General features: G+C 47.0%; 1 protein-coding gene across 5 annotated transcripts in view; it reads right to left on the bottom strand.

Annotated features, from left to right (window-relative positions):
- The window catches only part of NLRC5 (NLR family CARD domain containing 5), a 157,235-nt gene extending 148,362 nt beyond the window's left edge, over nucleotides 1-8,873 (bottom strand). For 4 of the 5 annotated variants that reach the window (XM_040409359.1, XM_040409362.1, XM_040409363.1 and 1 more), the window contains exons 1-4: nucleotides 8,827-8,873; nucleotides 3,877-4,175; nucleotides 2,700-2,765; nucleotides 909-2,607 (exon numbers count right to left, since the gene is read on the bottom strand). In XM_040409359.1, the coding sequence (XP_040265293.1) occupies nucleotides 909-2,607; nucleotides 2,700-2,765; nucleotides 3,877-4,168 (2,057 nt within the window). In that variant the 5' untranslated portion in view covers nucleotides 4,169-4,175; nucleotides 8,827-8,873. Of the gene's footprint in view, nucleotides 1-908; nucleotides 2,608-2,699; nucleotides 2,766-3,876; nucleotides 4,176-8,800 lie in introns of all 5 variants that reach the window. The other variant, XM_040409360.1, reaches the window with a different exon arrangement.
- Between the last annotated feature and the right edge of the window lie 13,893 nt (nucleotides 8,874-22,766).

Here is a 22,766-nt window from a genome sequence, read left to right as displayed (position 1 = left end):
CCACTGGAGGTGCTATAGGGAACATTATAACTACTGGGGGCACTATAGGCGGCATTATTACAGGGACTTTATTACTACTGAGTGCATTATGGGGTATCATTAATACTGGAGGCACTGTAGGAGGGTTTCATTTCTACTGGGGGTATAGTGAGCAGTGGGCACAATATGAAGGGCACTACTACTAATGAGGCACGCATCCGTACTTCCGTTCCGTGGCCCCATGAAAAAAGATAGAACATGTCCTATTCTTGTCCGCAATTGCAGACAAGAATAGGCATTTCTATCATAGGGCAGGCCATGTACGCAAAATGCGGAACACACACGACCATACGGTCATGTGAATGTACCCTAATCCTTCACTGATTTTGCTTGCACAGCAATGCTCCCAATCACTACAATGCAGTGGCATTCATTTGAATGGAGCTGCTTGTACAGCGGGTGGACGGCCAGAGAACTGACAAAAGGATATCTGTCCCTTTGCTTGGTATTGAAAGAGGTCCCAGATATCTTCCCCCACTCATCATAATGTTATGGCATATCCCAGCTACATGGTATATCATTTGTCAATGGGAGTGGGCTGAGCAGTCCATTGGAATGCATTCATTTGTGTACAGAGTGCGACCCTAGTGAAATAAGGCTGAGGCCAAGTTGCAGATGACTTTGCACTGACTACCATATCATGGCTGGATAATAAATGTCTTGTCCCATTGCACACCATAGGGCAGTGGGGCTTCCCTACAAGCTATGTAACTATATACTAATAACTATCGCATATTATATAGTGATAGTATATATAGATTCTGTACAGCATAATTTCAGTATATAATGGTATAATTGGCAGTCTGGAGGTGGGCCTAAGTCATTGAGAAGCACAAAATATACAGTAAGTACAACTGATTCCCACCTACCTTAGAGATTGTATGTGCTTACATGTTCCGAGAATGTCTAAGCACTCGAGCTCCATCGGACATCCAGCAAAATCTAATGAAACTAAACACGATCCATGTTTAACAACATACATCAAAGCGGTCATATCAACCGGAGAAATCCTAAAGTTTCGTAGCTCATATTTCATAGCTGTCAACTTTCCAACGTGTTGGGCTAGATTCTCATTCTGAGTTTCGTATGTACAATGACACAGCTCTATCAGCTTAGGCCCGGTGAGCTTAGCATCTGCCAGTCTCTTGAGAGATTCGATAATGGTGTGTTGTTTCTTTAGTATCAGATTCTCCTGACCTCCTAACTCATACAGAAATGGCTGACAATCTTTGGATGACAGCCCAGAAAGGAATATATGAAGATTATCCGTGAGCTCACCCTTTGTATTTTGCTTTGAGGTCCATTTTGACTTTAGAGACAGTTTTTTTTGTAGTTTGTCCTCCGTTATTGAGTCACTAACCATCAAATGCAAGGCGGCGAAAAACTCCTGGGAACTAAGGTGCACGAAGGAAAAGCCAACATCAGTGAAACTGTCAAACCTTTTGACGTCAAAGCTTGATATAAGTTCATGACTTGAAGCAAAACGCTGAAGTTCTTCAGAAATTTCTCCAGTGTAAAATACAGACTTTTTATTATCAAGTCCGTCATGTGCAACAGAAGACAGCTCAAGGATGAGAGGTCTGAAGGTCTTTACTATGCTTGCTTCCTCCATAGGTTGTGTCATTCTTTTCTGAATGAATATAATCAGCATTTTCACATAGAACTGTGTAATTGTCTGCGGAAGTTGGGACTTTTTAGGCAAAACATTTTGTAAGTGTTCCAAGCAAACACATATAATGTGACATAAGGCAGGAACAAAGCACAGGTGTATTAGCTTATTATTGTCTCTTACGTAAGCTAGGACTTTGTCTTTCATGGGATTCTGGTAGAAAAAGTCATCAATATATAGCTCAACTCTTTCTTTGTCAAAGCCCAGAACTTCAGCTACATGGTCGACAGAATCTACTGGAAGACTATTTAAGATTTTCGACCGGCATGTGACAATGACTGTACATCCTTGTAGGATTGTGCCATGAAAGATGTTGGTGAACAGTTGAGAGATGGAAGTTATCTGAAAAATGTCCTGTTGAGTCATCGGGAAGTTGGCTGTAAAATGCCCTAAAAACTCATCCAAGCCATCAAATATGATCAGAATCTTCATAGGGTTCTTGATGATGTAGTCATACACTTCATCAGAATATGTCTCAGGCTTCAGAAACAAATCAAAGAGAAGCTCCCTGAGAGTAAAATCTCTGTTGATCAGGTTAAGCTGCCGAAACTCGAATAGAAAAGTCAACATAAACTGACTGAACTTTCCACTTGCCCAGTCGTGGCAGATTCTACGAGTCAACATTGTCTTGCCAGTGCCAGGCATACCCACCAGTAGAATAACATGAGTCTTAACTAAGCTGTTTCTCCTGAAAAGATTGCTTGTTTTTACAGTGTCAACGATTTCCTCTGTAATTGAGGTTTTTTCAGGGTCAAGTTTCTCCTTGGACATCTTGGCTCCTTTGATCAATGGTTCCACAAACATTGGGTTGCACTGTCCTCTAGGATCTTGGACATCTTTAAACCCATACTTTTCCAGGAAAGAATTTTGCATTTGTTGTTTGTAACGTTCTGCAGATTCTGAAAGAAAGAGAAAATACTAATTGCCATTGAGCATGAAGGAATAATGTAAATCACATTGAACCGGTGGTACTGGGATGTTCACGAATTACCTTGTAGTCTCCCTTGTCTGCCTTCTTCATACGACAAAGAGCATTTCCATGTCACTTCGCTTGACCCTAAAGCATGGTTCAGACGTATGAATGTCACATAGAAAGTGTAACAATAAAACTATACAAGTATGTTCTACATGATAATATTTCTAATGGCTCGTTCCCATTACTATGACACATTGTCACATTAGGTGCCCTACTGAATATTTTGGAATTTTTGCACATCCATGGATCTTAAAGGGGTTGAATGAGACTTGGAAAGACGGTTGGTTGGGCTTTTTCCAGAAACAGCAATAGTCTTGTCCATGAGTATGTGTCTGGTATTGAATCTCAGTCTCATTTACTTTAAAAGGGGCATACTGGTACGTATAAGTTAGCCCCTATCTTTAAAGGGCATCTGTCAGCAGATTTGTACCTAAGAAACTGGCTGATCTGTTACATGTGCGCTTGGCAGCTCAAAACATCTGTGTTGGTCCCATGTCCATATGTGTCCGCATTGGTGAGAAAAAAAATGTTTTAATACATGCAAATGAGCCTCTAGGAGCAACGGGGGAGTTGCCATTACACCTAGAGGCTCTGCTCTCTGCAACTGCTGAGCTCTCTCCACTTTGATTGGACAGGGCCAGGCTTTAAGCCACATTCACAACCTGGTTCTGTCAATCAAAGTGGAAATGGTGCAGCAGTTGCAGAGAGAGCAGAGCCTCTATGTGTAATGGCAATGCCCCCGTTGCTCCTAGAGGCTCATTTGCATGTATTAAAATATCATATGAACATGGCAACAATACAGATGCTTTCAGCTGCCCAGTGAACATGCAACAGGTCAACCAGATTCATAGGTACAAATCTGTTGAAGATGCTCTTTAAACTTTGCATTGTGCCCTTCCTCTACTATTCCTCCTATAAATGTATTTACCAACTGACAACAGGGTGATACCATTCTCCTTGTCCAGGGCTGTGCCACTGCACAATCTGACACAGTTCAATCGGTGCTGACACGGACATACTATAGGAGTACATCCTTTGAACAAGGGTGATGGCAATATTGTCATACATTTCTATAAGGAATAACAGAGGAACAACACAATGTAGCATTGTAAGAAAATATACCCCAGAACTGTTAAATTATGCAGAATCCAAATACATTATTTACTATAATAGACATGTCAGGAGAGCTAACCTTCTCCTGTTAGACTAAGCAAAGGAACCTCGAGATCCATGGGAAGTGCACAGTCCATGCAGATGCTCCCTATAAGTGTCTTCCAGGCTGCCGGGTGAGATTTCCGTAGCATATGAATAATAGCGGCGACTTTTTCTTTGTCATCGTTGGTTATTGGTATATGGTGGTTAAGGTCTACTTGAGGCACCAAGGCCTGTACTTTGCCAATCAACCAGTCTACATCTTGGCAAAGAAAGTCCACCAGCTGAGGCATGATGATATCTATTTCAGCTTGTGCTTCCGTGTCTTCCATCCTAACACTGTAAGAAAAATTATATTTTTCAAAGGATTTTGACCATATATTTTTATTTTTGTTCCTCAAACCAAACATATAAAATGTTGAACAATATGACACTAGACTAAGAATGATTTTAAAATTAGGATGATGGTACCTGATCTGCAGTATCCAACATTTATATGACCGTCTCACCCTGCCGCCAGATCTTTTATTTAATCCTAAAAGGTTTCCTGTACTTTACATGTGCTCTAAATGATTATACATAATGGGGCAGTTTTATTAAATGGGCATTCTCATCTCATAATGGGTCCCACACCTTCCACCTGGATGTAAGACTACGGTATCGGCTGAGCCAGATGTGTTACGCTGTTTCTGTAGGTGACCTGTGATGGGACAGAGGTGGGACAAGCATCTATCAGACATGTATGACATATCCTGTGGATTTGCCATAAATTATGGGATGGGAATACGCTTTTAAAGGGTTTATGCCATGATTCATATAAATAATTAAAATCAGACATCAGATATCGCGATAAATGCCCATTTAGAAGAAAAAAAACACTTGGGGCCACAAGGAGACATTATACTGTATGGGGGCAGCCACAAGGAGATGTTACACTGTATGGGGGCAGCCACAAGAAGACGTTACACTGTATGGGGGGGGCCACAAGGAGACGTTACACTGTATGGGGGCAGCCACAAGGAGACGTTATACTGTATGGGGGCAGCCACAAGGAGACGTTACACTGTATGGGGCAGCCACAAGGAGACGTTACACTGTATGGGGAAGCCACAAGGAGACGTTACACTGTATGGGGAAGCCACAAGAAGACGTTACACTGTATGGGGGCAGCCACAAGGAGACGTTACACTGTATGGGGCAGCCACAAGAAGACGTTACACTGTATGGGGCAGCCACAAAGAGACGTTATACTGTATGGGGCAGCCACAAAGAGACGTTATACTGTATGGGCACAGCCAGGCAGCCACAAGGAGACGTTATACTGTATGGGAACAGCCACAAGGAGACACCACTGTATGGGGGCAGCCACAAGGAGACGTTATACTGTATGGGGGCAGCCACAAGGAGACACCACTGTATGGGGGCAGCCACAAGGAGACGTTATACTGTATGGGGGCAGCCACAAGGAGACGTTATACTGTATGGGGGCAGCCACAAGGAGACACCACTGTATGGGGGCAGCCACAAGGAGACGTTATACTGTATGGGGGCAGCCACAAGGAGACGTTACACTGTATGGGGGCAGCCACAAGGAGACGTTATACTGTATGGGGGCAGCCACAAGGAGACGTTATACTGTATGGGGGCAGCCACAAGGAGACACCACTGTATGGGGGCAGCCACAAGGAGACGTTATACTGTATGGGGGCAGCCACAAGGAGACGTTATACTGTATAGGGACAGCCAGGCAGCCACAAGGAGACATTATACTGTATGGGGACAGCCAGGCAGCCACAAGGAGACGTTAATTGTTATACTTTTATATGTCATTTTTCACCATTTCGGGTATCTGTAACTAGTCGATTGACTTCTAGTAACAACAAAAACATTACAGGGTTAATTCTGTACCAGAACGAGTGGTTTATAGTAATCTTGTGTATCATCTCCTACTAGAAGGTATATTGCAGGCTGTAAGCAGAAGTAAAAAGAAAGGAACGATTCCGGCACTTATTGTTCTTCCCATAAAATCTTCCTCTTTATTGAATCACATCATATGCGGAACAGTATCAGAAACAAGCAGTTGTTTACGCGTTTCGGAGACCTTCTCCTTAGTCGTAACAATGTGGTCTGAAAGTTTGGAAAAATTTAAAGACCCATGTACCCTCCCCCAACTAGTGGGTGGTGGTAACATGATGTCATGAATTGATCAACCCAAAGACTCACACCTGGAGTATCATTCTCAGTGGACATTGGTTAAAATAGCCCCACATGATGCTCTCCGCACTACCTTGCGCTTGGACTATGCATATCATTGCTGGAGGCTATCACATATCAAAAGAGCAAGCACAAGGTGTGAGGAAACGCATCATGTGAACAATAGGGAATATACAAAATATCGATTACAGATAAAATATACAAACATGTAACCTGTAGAGAACTCTACATGAGAAAAAAATGGATAAAAAAGATGGATTATATGTGGCCGCAATCTTCACGTTGTTAGGATATAAATGGACGTGTTGGAATTAACTTGCAAAACAGACCATGATAGACAGACATATGATATAATATAACATATGGCAAATGGCATCCAATGGCAACTGGAAAATTAAATTAAATGCTAACTTCCAGTATGGAATGTTATTGATAAATGTACATCAATTCTTTCTTTTGGTTGAGACCTGTTGGCACCCTTGTATTTAAAAGGAAAATCCAAAAGGCCTCTCTAAAAAGTATTTTCTTCTGGCGATCCCCTCCCCTGGCTGGCCCCATTACCTTCTCAATTGCAAATGCACGGAGGGATCCCATGCTGGGGCTGTGTGTGTGGATGAAGTGTTTGGCAGCACCAGAAATATTAAGGATAGATGGATTTGAGATGTAGTTCAGATGTTCTAGTATTCTGTTTTTGAACTTACGTACGGTGCTGCCAACATACATCAAATCACACTCCACACATTGTATAACATAGATCACCCTCGTGCTATTGCAGTTGATATATGTTTTTATAGGGAAAGTTGTGGGATGATCAGCATTGTGAAAGCTTTTTTGAACTGATACATACTTGTTTTACAGGGATGGCTACCACACTTTGTGAAGCCTTTGTAATTAATCCACATGCTCTGTAATTTTTTGTTCTTGTTGGCCACGTACAGGGAGGGGGAAAGGGAACTCGCCATAGTTGATACTTTTCTGTGCACTATTTTGCAGCCATTTTTCAAAGCATTGTACAGAATATTGTCATCAAATAAAATAGGCAGACACTTCTGCCCAATGCTTCGTATTTTATTATGTCAAAACCAATGTAGGTGGATCTTTCTCTACTATCTCCCGTTTACTTTTGTCTTTGATTTGTATATGATCATTATTCATAACTTCCTTATTGGTTTGATTTGCTGCACTGACTTTTTGGTCCACAATTGTTTTACGGGTATTTTTGGATCTAAATGATAAATATCTGGATTTATTTGACACTATATTATACCCTCTTTCTAGCATCCATATTGGATATCCTCTGATTTTTTTTGTCTCATTTTGATGCCTTCACATTCTTTTTGAAAAGCTACTTCTGTATTACAGTTTCTGCGCGCGCGCATGAATTCCCCCACAGGTATGGCTCTTATGACATGCGCCGGATGATGGCCGTTCGCATGCAGTATGGAATTACCTGCTGTTGTTTTCCTATGGGTCTCCGTATAAATGACTTCGTCTGGGACACCAGTTAATTTCAAATCTAGGAAACTGATGGACTCCACCTCCACAGTACACGTAAAACGCAAGTTGTACGTGTTGTCATTCAGATAGTGCTTGAAATCCGATACGGCAGATACATCACCATCCCATATAATGAGCAAATCGTCGATGTATCTGCCGTACCACGCCAAACAACGACTAAAAGGACAGTCAACATTGTATATACATTCCAAACTCTCAGACCACATTGTTACGACTAAGGAGAAGGTCTCCGAAACGCGTAAACAACTGCTTGTTTGTGATACTGTTCCACATACGATGTGATTCAATAAAGAGGAAGATTTTATGGGAAGAACAATAAGTGCCGGAATCGTTCCTTTCTTTTTACTTTGCCTATACGTCCAGGAACTTGCTGGCTTGACTCCAGGCACACGGGATACTATATGCCGAATAGATGAGCTGGACAAACGTTTTCTACATGTAAGCAGAAGTGTTGGTGGCGCTCCTGTCCTGTCCTGCGCTGCGCAGCCTCGCCTGTCATCTGATTCCGATGTCAGACGTCAGTGGGCGGAGACTGCATTATGGGAGCCTGCATGGAGGAGCCGGGATAGCCACTGCGGGCAGCAATTGGTATGGAATCATGCTGGGGCGGGCGGCCGCAGATTTTGAAGCGGTCAGCGCACATGACCGCTTCTATGACGTCACAAAATACAGCGGTAATTAGGAAACAGCGATATAGCCATATCGCTGTTTCCTAATACCGCGGTATACCGCCAACACCGGTATATCGCCCAACCCTGGGTAGGAGCACTGTGACACACATCAAGAGACATTTTAGGCCTCAACATACCACTCAGCATTTCCTACACCTGGGGTGCGTTATATAGAGGGCCCTAGTGGGAGGCGCCCGTTGCACATGGGTCATCACTTAGTAAAGTCTGGACAACCCCTTTAAATTCACACATATTCTACCATACAATATATGTGCTGAGTTTAGAACAAACCAATGTAGTTGATTAGCTTTGCTGATACTGTTCCTACACATGGCCCTATTATGGCCCCATCCAACCGTAATAGGGCACTTATAGGATTCTGTTGGGCCCTACAGCAATTCTGTAGCCCCCGATTTCCATGTTCCATCAGCCTCAGGAGGTACGCACTGCATCTAGTAAATAATATCTGTGAGGCAGGTCTTCAGGTCCACCGCTCCTGTCATCTACATCTATCTACCACATATATAACAGTAATGCAGAATACACAGAATTTTTACTTACAATCACATTTTCTGGGGAAGACGTACGTCGCATGTCTGTTATCTTCGCCACCAGATGAATATTACTGCATACTATATATGGAAAGAGAAAGTAAATGAATGATGGAAAGCCCCTTCCTGATTAAAAAGGGGTGCGACCTGCTGTTATAAAAGGTGGCCGAATCAAACCATTAGGTATGTTAGGGAAAAAAAACTATGACAATTCAAAAACTTTTCTAATTTTTTTTCTTTTTTGTGCAGTCTTCAAACCAGACAAAGAAGGAGACATGTTGTCCATTTGTGCCCAGACAATGTGCTGCAGGTTACATGTATTTTCACTTTCACATTTCATTGTGCAAGTTAGATTAATTTAGCTCGCTCAGTGCTGCCCGCTGTCATTTTATGGTGCATAGTGCAGGAATTTACAGGGATTGCCCAGGATTAGAAAGACATGGCTGTTTCCTTCCAAAAACAGCACCACCCCTGTCTACAGGTTATGTGCGGCATTGCAGCTCTGCCCCATTGACTCCACAGGAGCACAGATGCAGTACCAGACACAACCCACGGACAGGGATAGCGCTGTTTTAGAAGAAAGCATTTATTTTTTCCTAATCCTGGACAACCTCCTTAAAGCCACACCATTGGCACATGGCACAGGTTTAAAGCTGGTAGATAAGCATGCAAAGAAGCCTGTGCATCCTGACGATCAGAGGGATGAACACTTGCGTAGGGTACGTTCACATACGGCAGATTTGTTGCAGAAAGTTCTGCACCTGAAGGTTGTTTCCATTCTGTGGTTGTTCTGGAGGTGAGCACGTGGATTTCTCCAAGCTCCATGCAAATAAAAGGGACAGTTACAGAAATGTCTACAGCAAAATCTGTTGTGTGTGAATTCACCCTAATAGATGCCAGAGAGGTCCACCCTGTAATTGGAGCTGATACGGCAAACAAAATAATAATTATACATAAACTCAATATTCAGTAATGTCTACCCTTCCATAAGGACAACCAGAATGCCCAAATTAAGGGGAGTCTGTCACAAGGAAATTGACTGATCAATCAGGTCCAATGCCTTTTAGGGCTAACTCAGCTGAATGTAGTGATATCTTTCACGGATTGATCCATTGCTTCATTCTAGAGAAAAAAGCACTTTTAATCCATATGCATATGAGCAGTTAAGTGCACCGAGGTCAGGCCCAAGCCAGTCTGTGCACCCTTGCTCATCTTGCTTCCTCTGCCAGCCCCTCCCTCTCCTTGATTGACAGGACGAGGAACCTGCATATTCATCTCGCCTGTTTCTAAAAGGGAGGGGCTGGCAAAGGAAGCAGGAGGAACAAGGATGCACAGACTGACTTGGGCCTGACCTCGGTGCCCTTAAAGGGAACCTGTCACCTCCAAAACACATTTTAAACCGACATCATTACCCTACAGTAGCCCCCAGTGTGTTCCTAATCATGTTTTTCATTCCTCCACTGGTTGTTGTAACCTTTATAAAAATGCTGTGGGACCCGCACCTATCAGACAAAGGGGGCATATCCTAGCGATATGCCCCCATTGTCTAAGATGGGATAACCCCTTTAATATTGATGACCTATCCTCAAGATAGGTCATTAGTATCAAATCGGCAGGGGTTTGACACCCAGGATCCCCGCTGATCAGCTGTTAGAAGAGGCCAAGCACTCCGTGGCCATGTGCCATCACCGTGCATCAGTTACATGGTCTAGTTGCAGCTCAGCCCTATTTAAGTCAATGGGGCTGAGCTGCAATACAAAGCACGGCCACTGCATGGTACTGTGCTTGGAAAGCTGCCGGGAGCCACTGCACTCACCAGAGAGCTGTGGCTTCCCGAAACAGCTAATCGGCATGGGTGCCCCTGCCGACATGATATTAAATGGGGTTATCCAATATCTTAAACTGAGCCCCCATGTGCTGGGCCCCTCACAGGGAATATACTTACCCTGCTCCCTGGCCGCTCCTGGTCCCCGCACCGCCGCTGCTCCTTCTACCCATGCGCGGATGAAAACATCCGGTGTCGGGGGAGGGGGAGCAGCCGATGGCAGGCGGGGGGGAGCCTCCCCAGCGTCACCCGCGATGCTAGGGAGGCTTGTCCCCGCCTGCCATTGGCTGCTCCCCCCGACACCGGATGTTTTCATCCGCGCACGGGGAGAAGCAGTTCCAGGAGCGCGGCAGCCAGGTAAGTATATTCCCTGTGAGGGGCCCAGCACATGGGGGGGGGGGGGGGGGGGGGGCTGTTTATGATATTGGATAACCCCTTTAAAGAAAAAAAAGGTCATAAACTGCCCAATCCCTGCCCCCCCCCCCCTTTAGGTTCTGCACTAGTTTAATGTGGTCTGTTCCTTTAAATAAGCGTCCTTCAATAACTGTCATCACAGACCAGCTGATGAAAGAATTTCTCTGCTCATTATATATAAAATATACACATTTTAGGTTTAATTCACACAATGACCATGAGCTAGGATGCATTTTGAGCTATTTTACACCCTTCTTTCCCTTCATACACATAGCTGTGCTCCATACTCACAGCATGTCAGCTGCACCATCACACATTAGCTCCGACAAATATACAAACTGCAAAAACCATTGGGTTCTAGAATATGGGGTTAAAAGAGGTGAGGGGAGTAAAGCCCTGGAAGGGTTAATCCCTCACTATGATTTCCCGCATATGGACCCCTCATACATAGAGGAGAGCACAGACTTACCTCTCAGTGGTAGCATTACAGGAAAACGAAACTGAAAGGGACTGAACAGACTGCAAAGAACTGCACCCAACCACCTAACGCCCATGCCAACCAGCCCAGCTGAACACAATGATTTACATACAGCATCAAGACAGAAGATTTAATGAATGCGCCGAGGTCCTTTCTATCATGGAGTCCCAGTGGACCTACGGCATCGGCTCTGATAATCCACATAGATTCCCTCTGTAGGAGAGCACGGCGTCTGTCCCCACCTCGGGACCTAAATGGCACCTCCCCGCAAAGGAAATACACCGTGGATTACCACTATGTTCCTGGCGGACATGTTCAATAAGCCTAGTACAGCCCTTGCCGGTTTTTAAGGAATTTAGATGTTCTCTGAACCTCTGAAATAGAGGATGTCACACATTTCATTACTTGCATAAGTAATTATGTGGTCTACTTGATTACTTGCCAATGTGGAGCCTTCTATATAGGAAAAACAATCCGTCCTCTACTTGAGAGGTTCAGAGAACATCTAAATTCCTTAAAAACCGGCAAGGGCTGTACTAGGCTTATTGAACATGGCCGCCAGGAACATAGTGGTAATCCACAGTGTATTTCCTTTGCGGGGAGGTGCCATTTAGGTCCCGAGGTGGGGACAGACACCGTGCTCTCCTACAGAGGGAATCTATGTGGATTATCAGAGCCGATGCCGTAGGTCCACTGGGACTCAATGATAGAAAGGACCTCGGCGCATTCATCTTGATGCTGTATGTAAATCATTGTGTTCAGCTGGGCTGGATAGCATGGGAGGCCGCAGAGGAGTCTAGAAGTCCTGGTTGCCGTGACAACCAGACGCAGTGACGGGTATAAGATGCGCCGGTGAGCGCAACTATGTCACTGGCCTGACGAAGCGCAAGTTAGCACGAAACGGCCGTCGCCGCTGACTTCAGCTGTGCCGCACCACACGCTCCAGCCCGAAGATTTTACCTTTTTGTATGAATAAAGGATTTTTCAACCACGCTGGTGAGTGCTGCTTTTTCTATTACTCTCCATATTTTTATGTGCATACTGTCAAGGCCATGCACCACCGACTGTGCGTGTATAAGGGACAGGTAGTTTAAGACCGGGTATCAATACTAAGTGCCGCCTATCTCTCTATTCTCCACACTTTTATGTCACTTGGACTTTTTGTTCGGCAGAGCACGCTGTTTTTCTTTGACACACACGTATTTCTGTACCCATGGCGTCTGAGGAGTCTACACCTAGTCTGAATATGGGCAGAGAAGGAGCAGGTGCGTTTTTCACAGACTGCAACCGCCAAGATATGCTCCAGTCCATGAGCGAAAAGTCGCTGGAATACAGGATAACACAACTAGCAGATAAAGAGGTGCGTCTTTTTGGGACGGTGAATTCACTTACATCATATAAAGAAAGTCAAAGAGTTCCCAGAGGATTAAGGATCTATAAAGAGCTCATGCAATATGAGGACGATGACACTTTTGTTGCTAAATGGAAGGAAATGCATATGAGTTTCTCCATGCAAATATTGCAGTTAGTCCTTCAACAGGATGAAGCTGAATATGCGGTTGTCAACGAGGAATTAATAAAAATGAAAGAGGAGCTAAAAGGGAGATTAACTTAGACCCAATATCTCAATTTTGAAAAAAAGTTGAATAAAAAGCAGATTTTGACGCAAGTAGAAATCAAAGAAAGGAAGAGCTGAACCTGGACATACCCTTATTTTCACCCAGGCAGCTCCCCTGAGGCCAGCATCAGAGCATCTCATGCTCCGATGCGCTCCCGTGTCCTGCGCTAAATCGCGCAGGGCACGGGCTCTTTTGTTTACAATAACACACTGCTGGGCGGTAACTTCCGCCCGGCAGTGTGTTCGGTGACGTCACCGGCTCTGAGGGGCGGGCTTTAGCTCTGCCCTAGCCAGTAAAACGGCTAGGGCAGAGCTAAAGCCCGCCCCTCAGAGCCGGTGACGTCACCGGGGTTCCTGTCAGCCCCATGGAGAGCCCCGGTACGTCACCGGAACTCCTAAAAATGCCTTTGCCCTGCGCAATTTAGCTCCGATGCTCATGTCAGGGGGGCTGCCGGGGTGAAAATGGAGGGATGTCCGGGTTCAGCTCTGAACCCGGACAACCCCTTTAAGCTTTGATATCGCCAACCCCTTTAGTGCAAAAGAAATTGACTGCTTAGAATTGCTTACCAATATCAATTTACAGGGGACAGAGGATGAGGTTATTGGGAAGGACACATTTACAGGAGGTGTTAGGTCCACTTTTTCTCCCCCCATGCTGGCTGGCTGTGGCATCGACATCTTCTAGAAGCGTGTGATGAGAGATGTTAAAGCTCTCATCTACCCCGCTATGTACGAGAATGTCACTCCTCTAGAAAAAGCCGCTTTGAAGTGGCTGGGTAGTTTGGAAGATGTTGTTGTCAAGCCCGCCGACAAGGGCGGCGATGTGGTTCTACTTATCAAGCATTATTACATTAGTGAGGCGCATAGGCAGCTTGATGACACTATTACCTATGAAAAATTAGGGAAGGACCCCACAATAGGTTTGTTGTCTCAGTTACAAAAATTTGTTTCTAAATATGTAGCTGCTGATTTTTTGCCCCCTAGCATGTTTGAAAAATTGGTACCACAACATCCTAATAAACCAGCCTGGTATTTTGTTCCCAAAATACATAAGTCCCTAACAGCCCCTCCAGGCCGCCCCATTGTGGCGGGCATAGGGTCTTCAACAGAACCCCTGTCCCAGTACATTGATTGGTTGCTCAGACCCCTCTTATCCAAGGCTCCCACATACCTAAGCGATACCAGCGACTTCCTTCGGGCCATCAACCAGTTTGGGACTCGCGAGGGACTCGCTTTGGTGTCGCTGGATGTGGAAAGCCTTTATACTAGAACATGTTGTGGAAATTTTATTAGAGTGTGTATTTAATATATTGTGTATTGTCATCATGTCTCTCAGTGTAGGTTATAGTATGTGTTTGTTAGCTGGCTAGGTTATTCTAAATGATGGTGTCTTGTCTTCCTATGTCATCACTTCCTGTATGTCATCACTTCCTGTATGTCATCACTTCCTGTATCCTTGTCTTGGGCCAGCCCCTTTTACACCTTTTGTTAGTAAATAAAAGACACAGACTGAGCAGTGAGGAGGGGAGTTGCTCAGAATTTCAATCAAGATGGTAGCACCTGGGTCTGTCTCTGACTGCGGCTAAGGGAATAGGGATTTACCTTTTTCATTACACAAACTTTGATGCGAGCTGATTACAACTATTAATATTTCTACAACAAACACCACATGATATGGGGATCCAGGCAATCAGCCAAGTACTGAGCAAAACTGACAAAAGTCACATATATTGCCAGTTTGTAGCAGAGGCACTCAATTTCATTCTTTCCAGTAATGCCTTTACGTTTAATGATCAATGGTATAGGCAAAGGGTGGGAACGGCCATGGGTAAGCCTGTATCTTGCACGTATGCTAATCTGTTATTAACCGTCTTTGAGGACAGATTTGTCTTCACCACGGCTAACCCATACTTGCAACATATACAGTTATTTTTAACATATGTTGACGATGTATTCATGATATGGTCAGGCACTGAGATACAATGTAGGGAGTTCGTGTCCTATCTCAACACTAATAATAACATGAAGTTTACCCTCAATTTTGGGGGTCAGTCTCTTCAGTTCTTGGATGTACATATAGAGGCTGGTGAGGAGGGCATGCATACTAGCGGCCACCGTAACCCTACAGCCATGAACTCCCTTTTGCATCACAGGAGCTTCCACCCGGATAGCGTCAAGAAATCCATACCCTATGGCCAACTTATGCGGCTAAGGCGTATAAATAACACTGAAGAGGGCTATATGAGACAGTCAGAGGAATTAAAGGGTCGACTACTAGACAGAGGATATAAGGAGAGGGAGGTAGACACAGCTAGAAAGAAAGCAGGTTCCTTCACCCAACAAGAATTGTTATATAAGAAAAACAAAAATGTTCATAAGGAAATTGAGAGATTTTTTTCACCTTTAAATATAGTCCCGCAGCAAACCTCATAAAACGTGCCATCTGCAACAACTGGGACATTTTAAAAAATGAGGAAGGTTTAGAAGGGGTCGTAAACAACAGGCCACTCATAGCCTTCAAAAAATGTCATACCATAAAAGATCAAATTGTAAGGAGCAGGTTTAGAAACAAAGTGACCAGTAACTGGCTGTCATCAAGTAAACCCAAGGGCAATTTCAAGTGTGGGAATTGCTCCTTCTGCAACTATAATAACCAAAAGAAACATTTGTCTTTTGGTGGGGTTTCTCACCCCGTCACACAATTCATTACTTGCAGAACTAATTATGTGGTCTACTTGATTACTTGCCAATGTGGAGCCTTCTATATAGGAAAAACAATCCGTCCTCTATTTCAGAGGTTCAGAGAACATCTAAATTCCTTAAAAACCGGCAAGGGCTGTACTAGGCTCATCGAACATGTCCGCCAGGAACATAGTGGTAATCCACGGTGTATTTCCTTTGCGGGGATAGAGCAGGTGCCATTTAGGTCCCGAGGTGGGGACAGACACCGTGCTCTCCTACAGAGGGAATCTATGTGGATTATCAGAGCCGATGCCGTAGGTCCACTGGGACTCAATGATAGAAATGACCTCGGCGCATTCATTTAATCTTCTGTCTTGATGCTGTATGTAAATCATTGTGTTCAGCTGGGCTGGATCGCATGGGCGGCTGCAGAGGAGTCTAAGCGTCCTGGTTGCCGTGACAACCAGACGCAGTGACGGGTATAAGATGCGCCGGCGAGTGCAACTATGTCACTGGCCTGACGAAGCACAAGTTAGCGCGAAACGGCCGTCGACGCTGACTTCAGCTGTGCCGCACCACACGCTCCAGCCCGAAGATTTGGCAGGGCGAGGCCACCCAGCCGGTGTCTTGGCTGGGGAAGAAGTTCGCCGATCCTAAAAGCGCCGAAAAAAGCGAGGCAAAAAGCGGCAGTAAAGAGGAAAACTTCAGCAGGAGATGGGCAGACGCGGTCTAAAGCTTGTATGATCTGGGTGAGGACCTGGTATGAAAAAGGGCACCTGCATTCCTTGCGAACGTACTCTTTACACCACCCCTTAAGGGCTATGTGAACTATAAAGAACTTGGTGACATCCGACCATCCTTGTAACCGAAAATGGAAACCGATGCCAGACAGCCGACGCTGCGCAACTACCACCGACACCTCCGCAGTGCGCAACGACAACAAATAATCAATGGTAACGCTGAGGCGTGTAGATACGGAATTGTGAACCGGCTGGTCCGCTGCAAATGAAACCCATTCTGACCATGCCTTACAATAACCAGACCAGGTCCCAGGCGCCACTGAAGCTCGGACAAGGGGCATCAGCCGTTCAACGGTACTTCCCAAAGCTGAGAAGGGCACGGAAGCTCCCGAAATTCCTGCAAACTAAAATGTGAGAGAGAATCAGCAGCCACATTGATAACCCCTGGGACGTGGGAAGCCCTGAAATAGATGTTTAATTCCAGACAGCGAAGAACAAGGTGACATAATTTGGACAAAACTGGAGGGGAGGAAGATGTCAATTTGTTGATACAATAAACCACCGCCATATTGTCTGTTTTGCAGCCGGGAACCCCACAATTCATTGGCGACTATGATGGGAAACACTTCTAACAGGGTAATGTTAGAACAAAAACCAGCTGTGTGCCACTGGGACAGGCAGGGAGCCGCACACCATTCTGTACCCAAAATCGTGCCAAAACCCGTGGATCCCGCGGCATCAGTGAAAAGGGAGAAGTCAGGAGTAGTAATCTCCGGAAACTGCCAGCATGTGTGACCGCTATAACACTGCAGAAAATCACGCCATTCTATAAGGTCACGTTTTAACTGCAAGGTTAAACGAACGTGTTGATGGGGTTTTGAAACACCTTGTGTGGCCAAAGATAGACGCCTGGAAAAAATCCTGCCCATTGGCATGACTCGACACGCAAAAACCAATAAACCCAGAAGAGACTGGAGCTCTTTTAGTGTAATGGATTTAGGCGGAAGGGAAGCACCCGGATCCAATTGAGATAGCAATGCCTTAAGGGCCGGAACTAACTGCTGCCCCATAGAAGCCGAACCCCAAGCCCCAGTAAAGTTAAACTCACCGCCAGCGGAAGTCGACAGAGGTACGGCCGTAGGAACTGGCTCCTGGACCGCACTGACCCGACTGGCCCCACGAGATGACCTACTGGCCGAGTGAGTAGATACCCGCGTACGGCGTGAATGAGGCTTGCCAGAACAATCGCTACAGGAACTGGCATCCGAGGAGGATGGGGACCGCCAGCGTGAGGACCTGGAGCGGACATCTCTGCGATCGCGCCGGGAGGACCTCGACCGATGGCGGGAACAGCCATGACGATGAAATCCCAACCTGCGCCTAGCTCGGCGGTCGGAGTGGTGCTCAGGCGATGTTGAAGGGGAACGCCCCCGCGGGGATAAAGAATGGCCGGGCTGAGCCTGGGAGCTGTGCATGTCCAGGCTAACGGGCTGTTGCAAGCCTGCAACCATGTGCAGGGCCTCCTCATGGGGCAAAGGGACTGTGATGAGGGCAGAAGGAGGGGGGGGGGGGTTATTTAATACATTGGTGGTCAGTGCATCCCCAGGCTGCTCAGAAGCAGGTTGGGACACAGGAGGCTCCTCAGCAGAGGAGGAGGCGTTGGGGTTGTTGCCTATAACACTGTGAGAGACGGGAGGGCCGGGAGACAGTAGGGAGGTGAGGGCAGGCACTGCAGAGCGCGCGGGAGAAGAAGCGCACGCAGCATGAGCAGGGGGCGGACCCACAGAACGTGCAGCCGGAAGGACAATGTGAGTCCCGGGCTGCGCGCTGGATATAGCGCCCCTCCGCTTAGAAGACCTGGTAACTTTCTTCAGGGAGGATGCGCTGTGGCGTTAACTAGAAAGCAAACAAGTGCATGGGGTAGGACACTGAGCTAGACCTTAGGGGGGACGATTCATTCCGGGTAAAATTCAGGATGCAGCGCTGTATTCTGCCAAATTATCTATTTATCAGCATCATAACCATGTCCACAGGATAGGTGACAGGATGAGACTGCAGTGACCAGGAACGGGTACACTCACACCACTTATGCAGTGGGCCAGGATACGGGTGGATAATAGTTCTGTATTTGTTGTGGCGCCCTTCTAAGGTGTTATAATGCACGTCCCGATCAGGAATGCCAGAGTGGTGTAATGGCTTATAATGTCTCTGTAGGATTGTGATAATTGTGTCAACGGTGTCTCCTACCTGGGTACGGCTGGACTCCTGGCTCCTGGCTCATTTGCAATAAATTTGAGTGTAGTGATAGTGTAAGCCGTGTACCGGGGTGGGCTCCCCAGGATATAGCGAAGTCACTGACAAGAAAAGCGACACTGACACCAGCTATATATGCAAGAACAGAAACTTTACTTTAACAATAGTGAAAACAAAACAATATAAGTATACAGACTAAGTTATACCCCAGGCCCACAGTCACCGTCCCTGTCCGAGGGACAGGCCTAGCCCGATGGCGCACACAGCAGAGCCTGCAAGTCGTGCCGTGCCGCTAAGGAGGACACACCTAGCCGGTGGCAGACGCAGCAGAGCCTGCAAGTCAAATACTGCGCCGCAGTCCAGTGTCTTTCTGGAGAAATCTCTCTTTCAAAGAGCCGGATCCAGTAAGGGGACAACAGCTAATCTCCTTCCTCTGCGTGTCCATTCACTCCCGGACATCCGCAAGCCAGGATGGAATCGGATTCAGTCTCTCAAAGAACATTGCTTCCACCATGTCAGATCAGCACTTCCTGGTTTTCAGAAGCAGCTAGCATGAGTCATCATCTGCTTTGCATATGCAGATCCCAGAGTGTGCTGACTGTGCTGCAAAACAGTGGCCTCTAGTGCCGGGAATGCCAAATGACAGCTTCAATACAATTTAAACATAAACATTTACAGGCAGAGTTTATCCACAATCTCACATGCCACCCCACTCGAAGTTGTCGTCCTCGGCAACTCTCCCCATACAAACTCTTCTTGAGCATAGCGCTGTGGAGGTACACCAGCATTGGGCCTCGCTGACCTTCTCAGATTGAAGGTTTCAGAAGTACTGGGGACATCAGGCATATTTGACAAGAGAGGAGCTGTTGACTGTTCAGCATTGTATCTGGGTGGCAAACCTGTCACAGCCGGAACCTCGGTGGACACCTGGGCAGGGACAACCCACCATTTCTCCTCTTCCTCACCTGAGTGACTTTCCTCCATACTCAGAGCGTGAGGAGGCACCCCCTCCACGCACACTGGCTCATCAAAATTGCAATGTCTCAACATATTACGGTGTAAGTTCCGTGAGGGTCCCCCTGTCCCTACTGGCTCTACCTCATAGACCGGAATAGCGGGGTCTACCCTTCTCTTCACTGTGTATGGAACTGCCTCCCACCGTCCATCCAACTTCCCAGACGGCCGTTTGGCTTTGACCATCACCCGATCACGCGGGACATACCCATCTTTTTGCACTGGTCTTGGGTTAGGGTGTATCACCTGTCCCAGGCGCTCCCCCACAACCTTGTGGACCGCTCTCAGCCGGCGGCGGTGCTCCTGCACCCATGCGGTGGTACTTCTCGGTGGGGGCTCCATCGGGTTGGGCTCAACTCAGGTAGGTACGCGGGCCACTGGGCTTTTTGACTGTCTTCTAGAGTCCACAGCATCTGAAGCAAGGTGTGATTAAAGCATTCGCAGGCCCCGTTTCCTTATGGGTGATACGGAGTGGTGCGGGAGCGTTCAATCCATTCAGTTGGTACAGTTCATTCATTAGAGTACCCTGAAAGCATGCTCCCTGGTCAGAATGTATCCCCCGTGGACACCCGAACACCTGTATAAAGTGTTTACAGACAGCTTCGGCGGCCGACTCTGCGGTTTGGTCTCTGGTGGGCACAGCCACCGCATACTTGGTAAAGTGATCTGTCTTGACTAGACAGTACGAGTGTCCCGAGGTAGAGTACCCAATCTGTACATAATTGATCATCAGAAGTTCTAGGGGCGCTTAGGTGCGGATGGTCTGCACAAGAGCCCGCTGTTCAGTACTCTTACTCAACCCACAGGATCGACACTTGAGACATGCCGCAGCCACCATGTCGGCCAGATCTGGACAGTATACCAGCCGTTGGAGCTACTTGAACATTTTGTCGCTCCCAAAATGAGCTCCCTTTTCATGAGCTTCCCTGGCGGCCTCCGGTCCCAACGACATGGGAATGACAATCTGTTGCTTGTACTGCAGCTCTGACTGTAAGTATATGATCCGGCACAGGAGGCCCTGGGTAATTGTCAGCTTGTCCCACTGCCTTAACAACTTCTGACCCTCTGGGGTCAGACGGGCTCGTTCTCGTTCTTGCTCCGAACCCATTCTTTCACTTTCCACAAATCCCGGCAACTATCCTGGACTCTCTCCCAATCAGTCAACGTTTTCCCCAGCACTAGCGTCATTCCAGACGCCACCCCACTTGAATGTGCCACATCCGGGAACAGAGGTAAGCGACCAAGGTCAGGAGTTTCAGTATCCTCTAACTCCTCATCGGCTCTCTGAGTCGACTGTCCTACTGGAACTCGAGAGAGTGCATCGGCATTGCCGTTCTCCCTACCGGACCGGAACTTGATGCGGTATTGGTACTTAGAGAGGCGGGCCAACCATCTTTGCTCGAGTGCACCGAGCTTGGCATTCTCCAGGGGTGCCAACGGGTTGTTGTCCGTCATCACGGTCACTTCTGCACCAGTCAGGTATTCTGCAAACCTTTCTATCATGGCCCACACCAGTGCCAGTAGTTCCAGTTTAAAGGAGCTATAGTTATCAGGGTTGCGTTCTGACTCTCTTAGGGACCGGCTCCCATAGGCGATGACTCTCTCCCGTCCATCCTGGACTTGGGACAATACGGCCCCCAGACCATGTAGGATTCCATCAGTATACAGCAGGAATGGGATTTCAAACCGCGCGTAAGCCAGGATCGGCGCATTGGTCAGCGCCTCTTTCACCGCTTCAAAGGCCTCTTGTTGTCGGGGCCCCCAGTTGACGGGGCATTTCTTCGGGCCCCCAGCCGTGCCTCTTAGCAACTCGTTCAACGGGCCCACCAGATGAGCGAAGTTGGGTATAAACCTCGTGTAATAGCCGGCCAGTCCCACGAACGCCCGTACCTCCCGTAGCGTACTTGGCCGCGGCCACTTCTGAACGGCCTCCACCTTGCTGGGGGCCGGTTTTACCCCCTCCTGGGTGACCACATGTCCTCTATCTGCTGTCGGAACAGCTGGCATTTTTTTGGCTTGATCTTGAGCCCATGGTCTCGTAGCCGTCCCAAGACTTGTCGCAGCTTCTTGAGGTGATCTTCAAAGGAAGCCCCGAACACTACTATGTCATCCAGGTATATCAATACTGATTCGAAGTTGAGGTCCCCCAGACAGTGTTCCATCAATCACTGGAATGTCCCCGGAGCATTAGAGAGGCCGAAAGGCATCCGGTTGAACTCGTAGAGTCCCATAGGTAGAATGAAGGCCGTCTTGGCTTTGTCCTTCTTGGCCACTGGAACCTGCCAGTACCCACTAGCCAGGTCAAGAGTTGAGAAGAACTTTACTTGGCTTAGGGCTGATAATGACTCCTCAATATGCGGGAGGGGGTAGGCATCCCGGACAGTCTGAGCATTGAGCTTCCAATAATCCACGCAGAACCGGAGACTCACGTCTTTCTTCCGCACCAAGACTAGCGGAGCAGCCCACAGAATTTGACTCTCCTGGATCACCCGGTTCTCCAACATGCTGGCCACCATATCTTTCACCTCCTGATACATCTTAGGTGGGATCTGCCGGTAACGTTCCCTGATCGGCCCAGCATCGCCGGTTGGGATTTCATGTTCAATAGCAGTAGCACACGCAAAGTCCTCATCATGTCTTGAGAAGTCTTCCAGCAGCTTTTGTTCCCCCGGGGTCAGGGTTCTACAGTCCACCCCCATACGGGCCATGATCACTCGACCGTTCCACTCCGCTGTCGGGGTTTCCCTTGAATGGATCTCCGCGGCATAGGTCCAGGCTGATCTCCTATCCAGCTGCAGCGTGAAGCCCCTTCGTCGAGCGATACCCCCTTCAGACACACAAACTTTGGCCAGCAGGGTGTTTGCGGGGACAGTTAACTCGCAGTCCTCAACATTACAGCAGTGTATAGGCACACATCCATCCTTCACAACGACGAGGGCCCGGGCTACCAGT

This window comes from Bufo bufo, chromosome 10, assembly GCF_905171765.1.
Source record: "Bufo bufo chromosome 10, aBufBuf1.1, whole genome shotgun sequence".
NCBI classification, from domain to species: Eukaryota; Metazoa; Chordata; class Amphibia; order Anura; family Bufonidae; genus Bufo; species Bufo bufo.
Note: the sequence above shows the minus strand (reverse complement) of the source record. Positions and strands in the feature narration are given on the sequence as shown.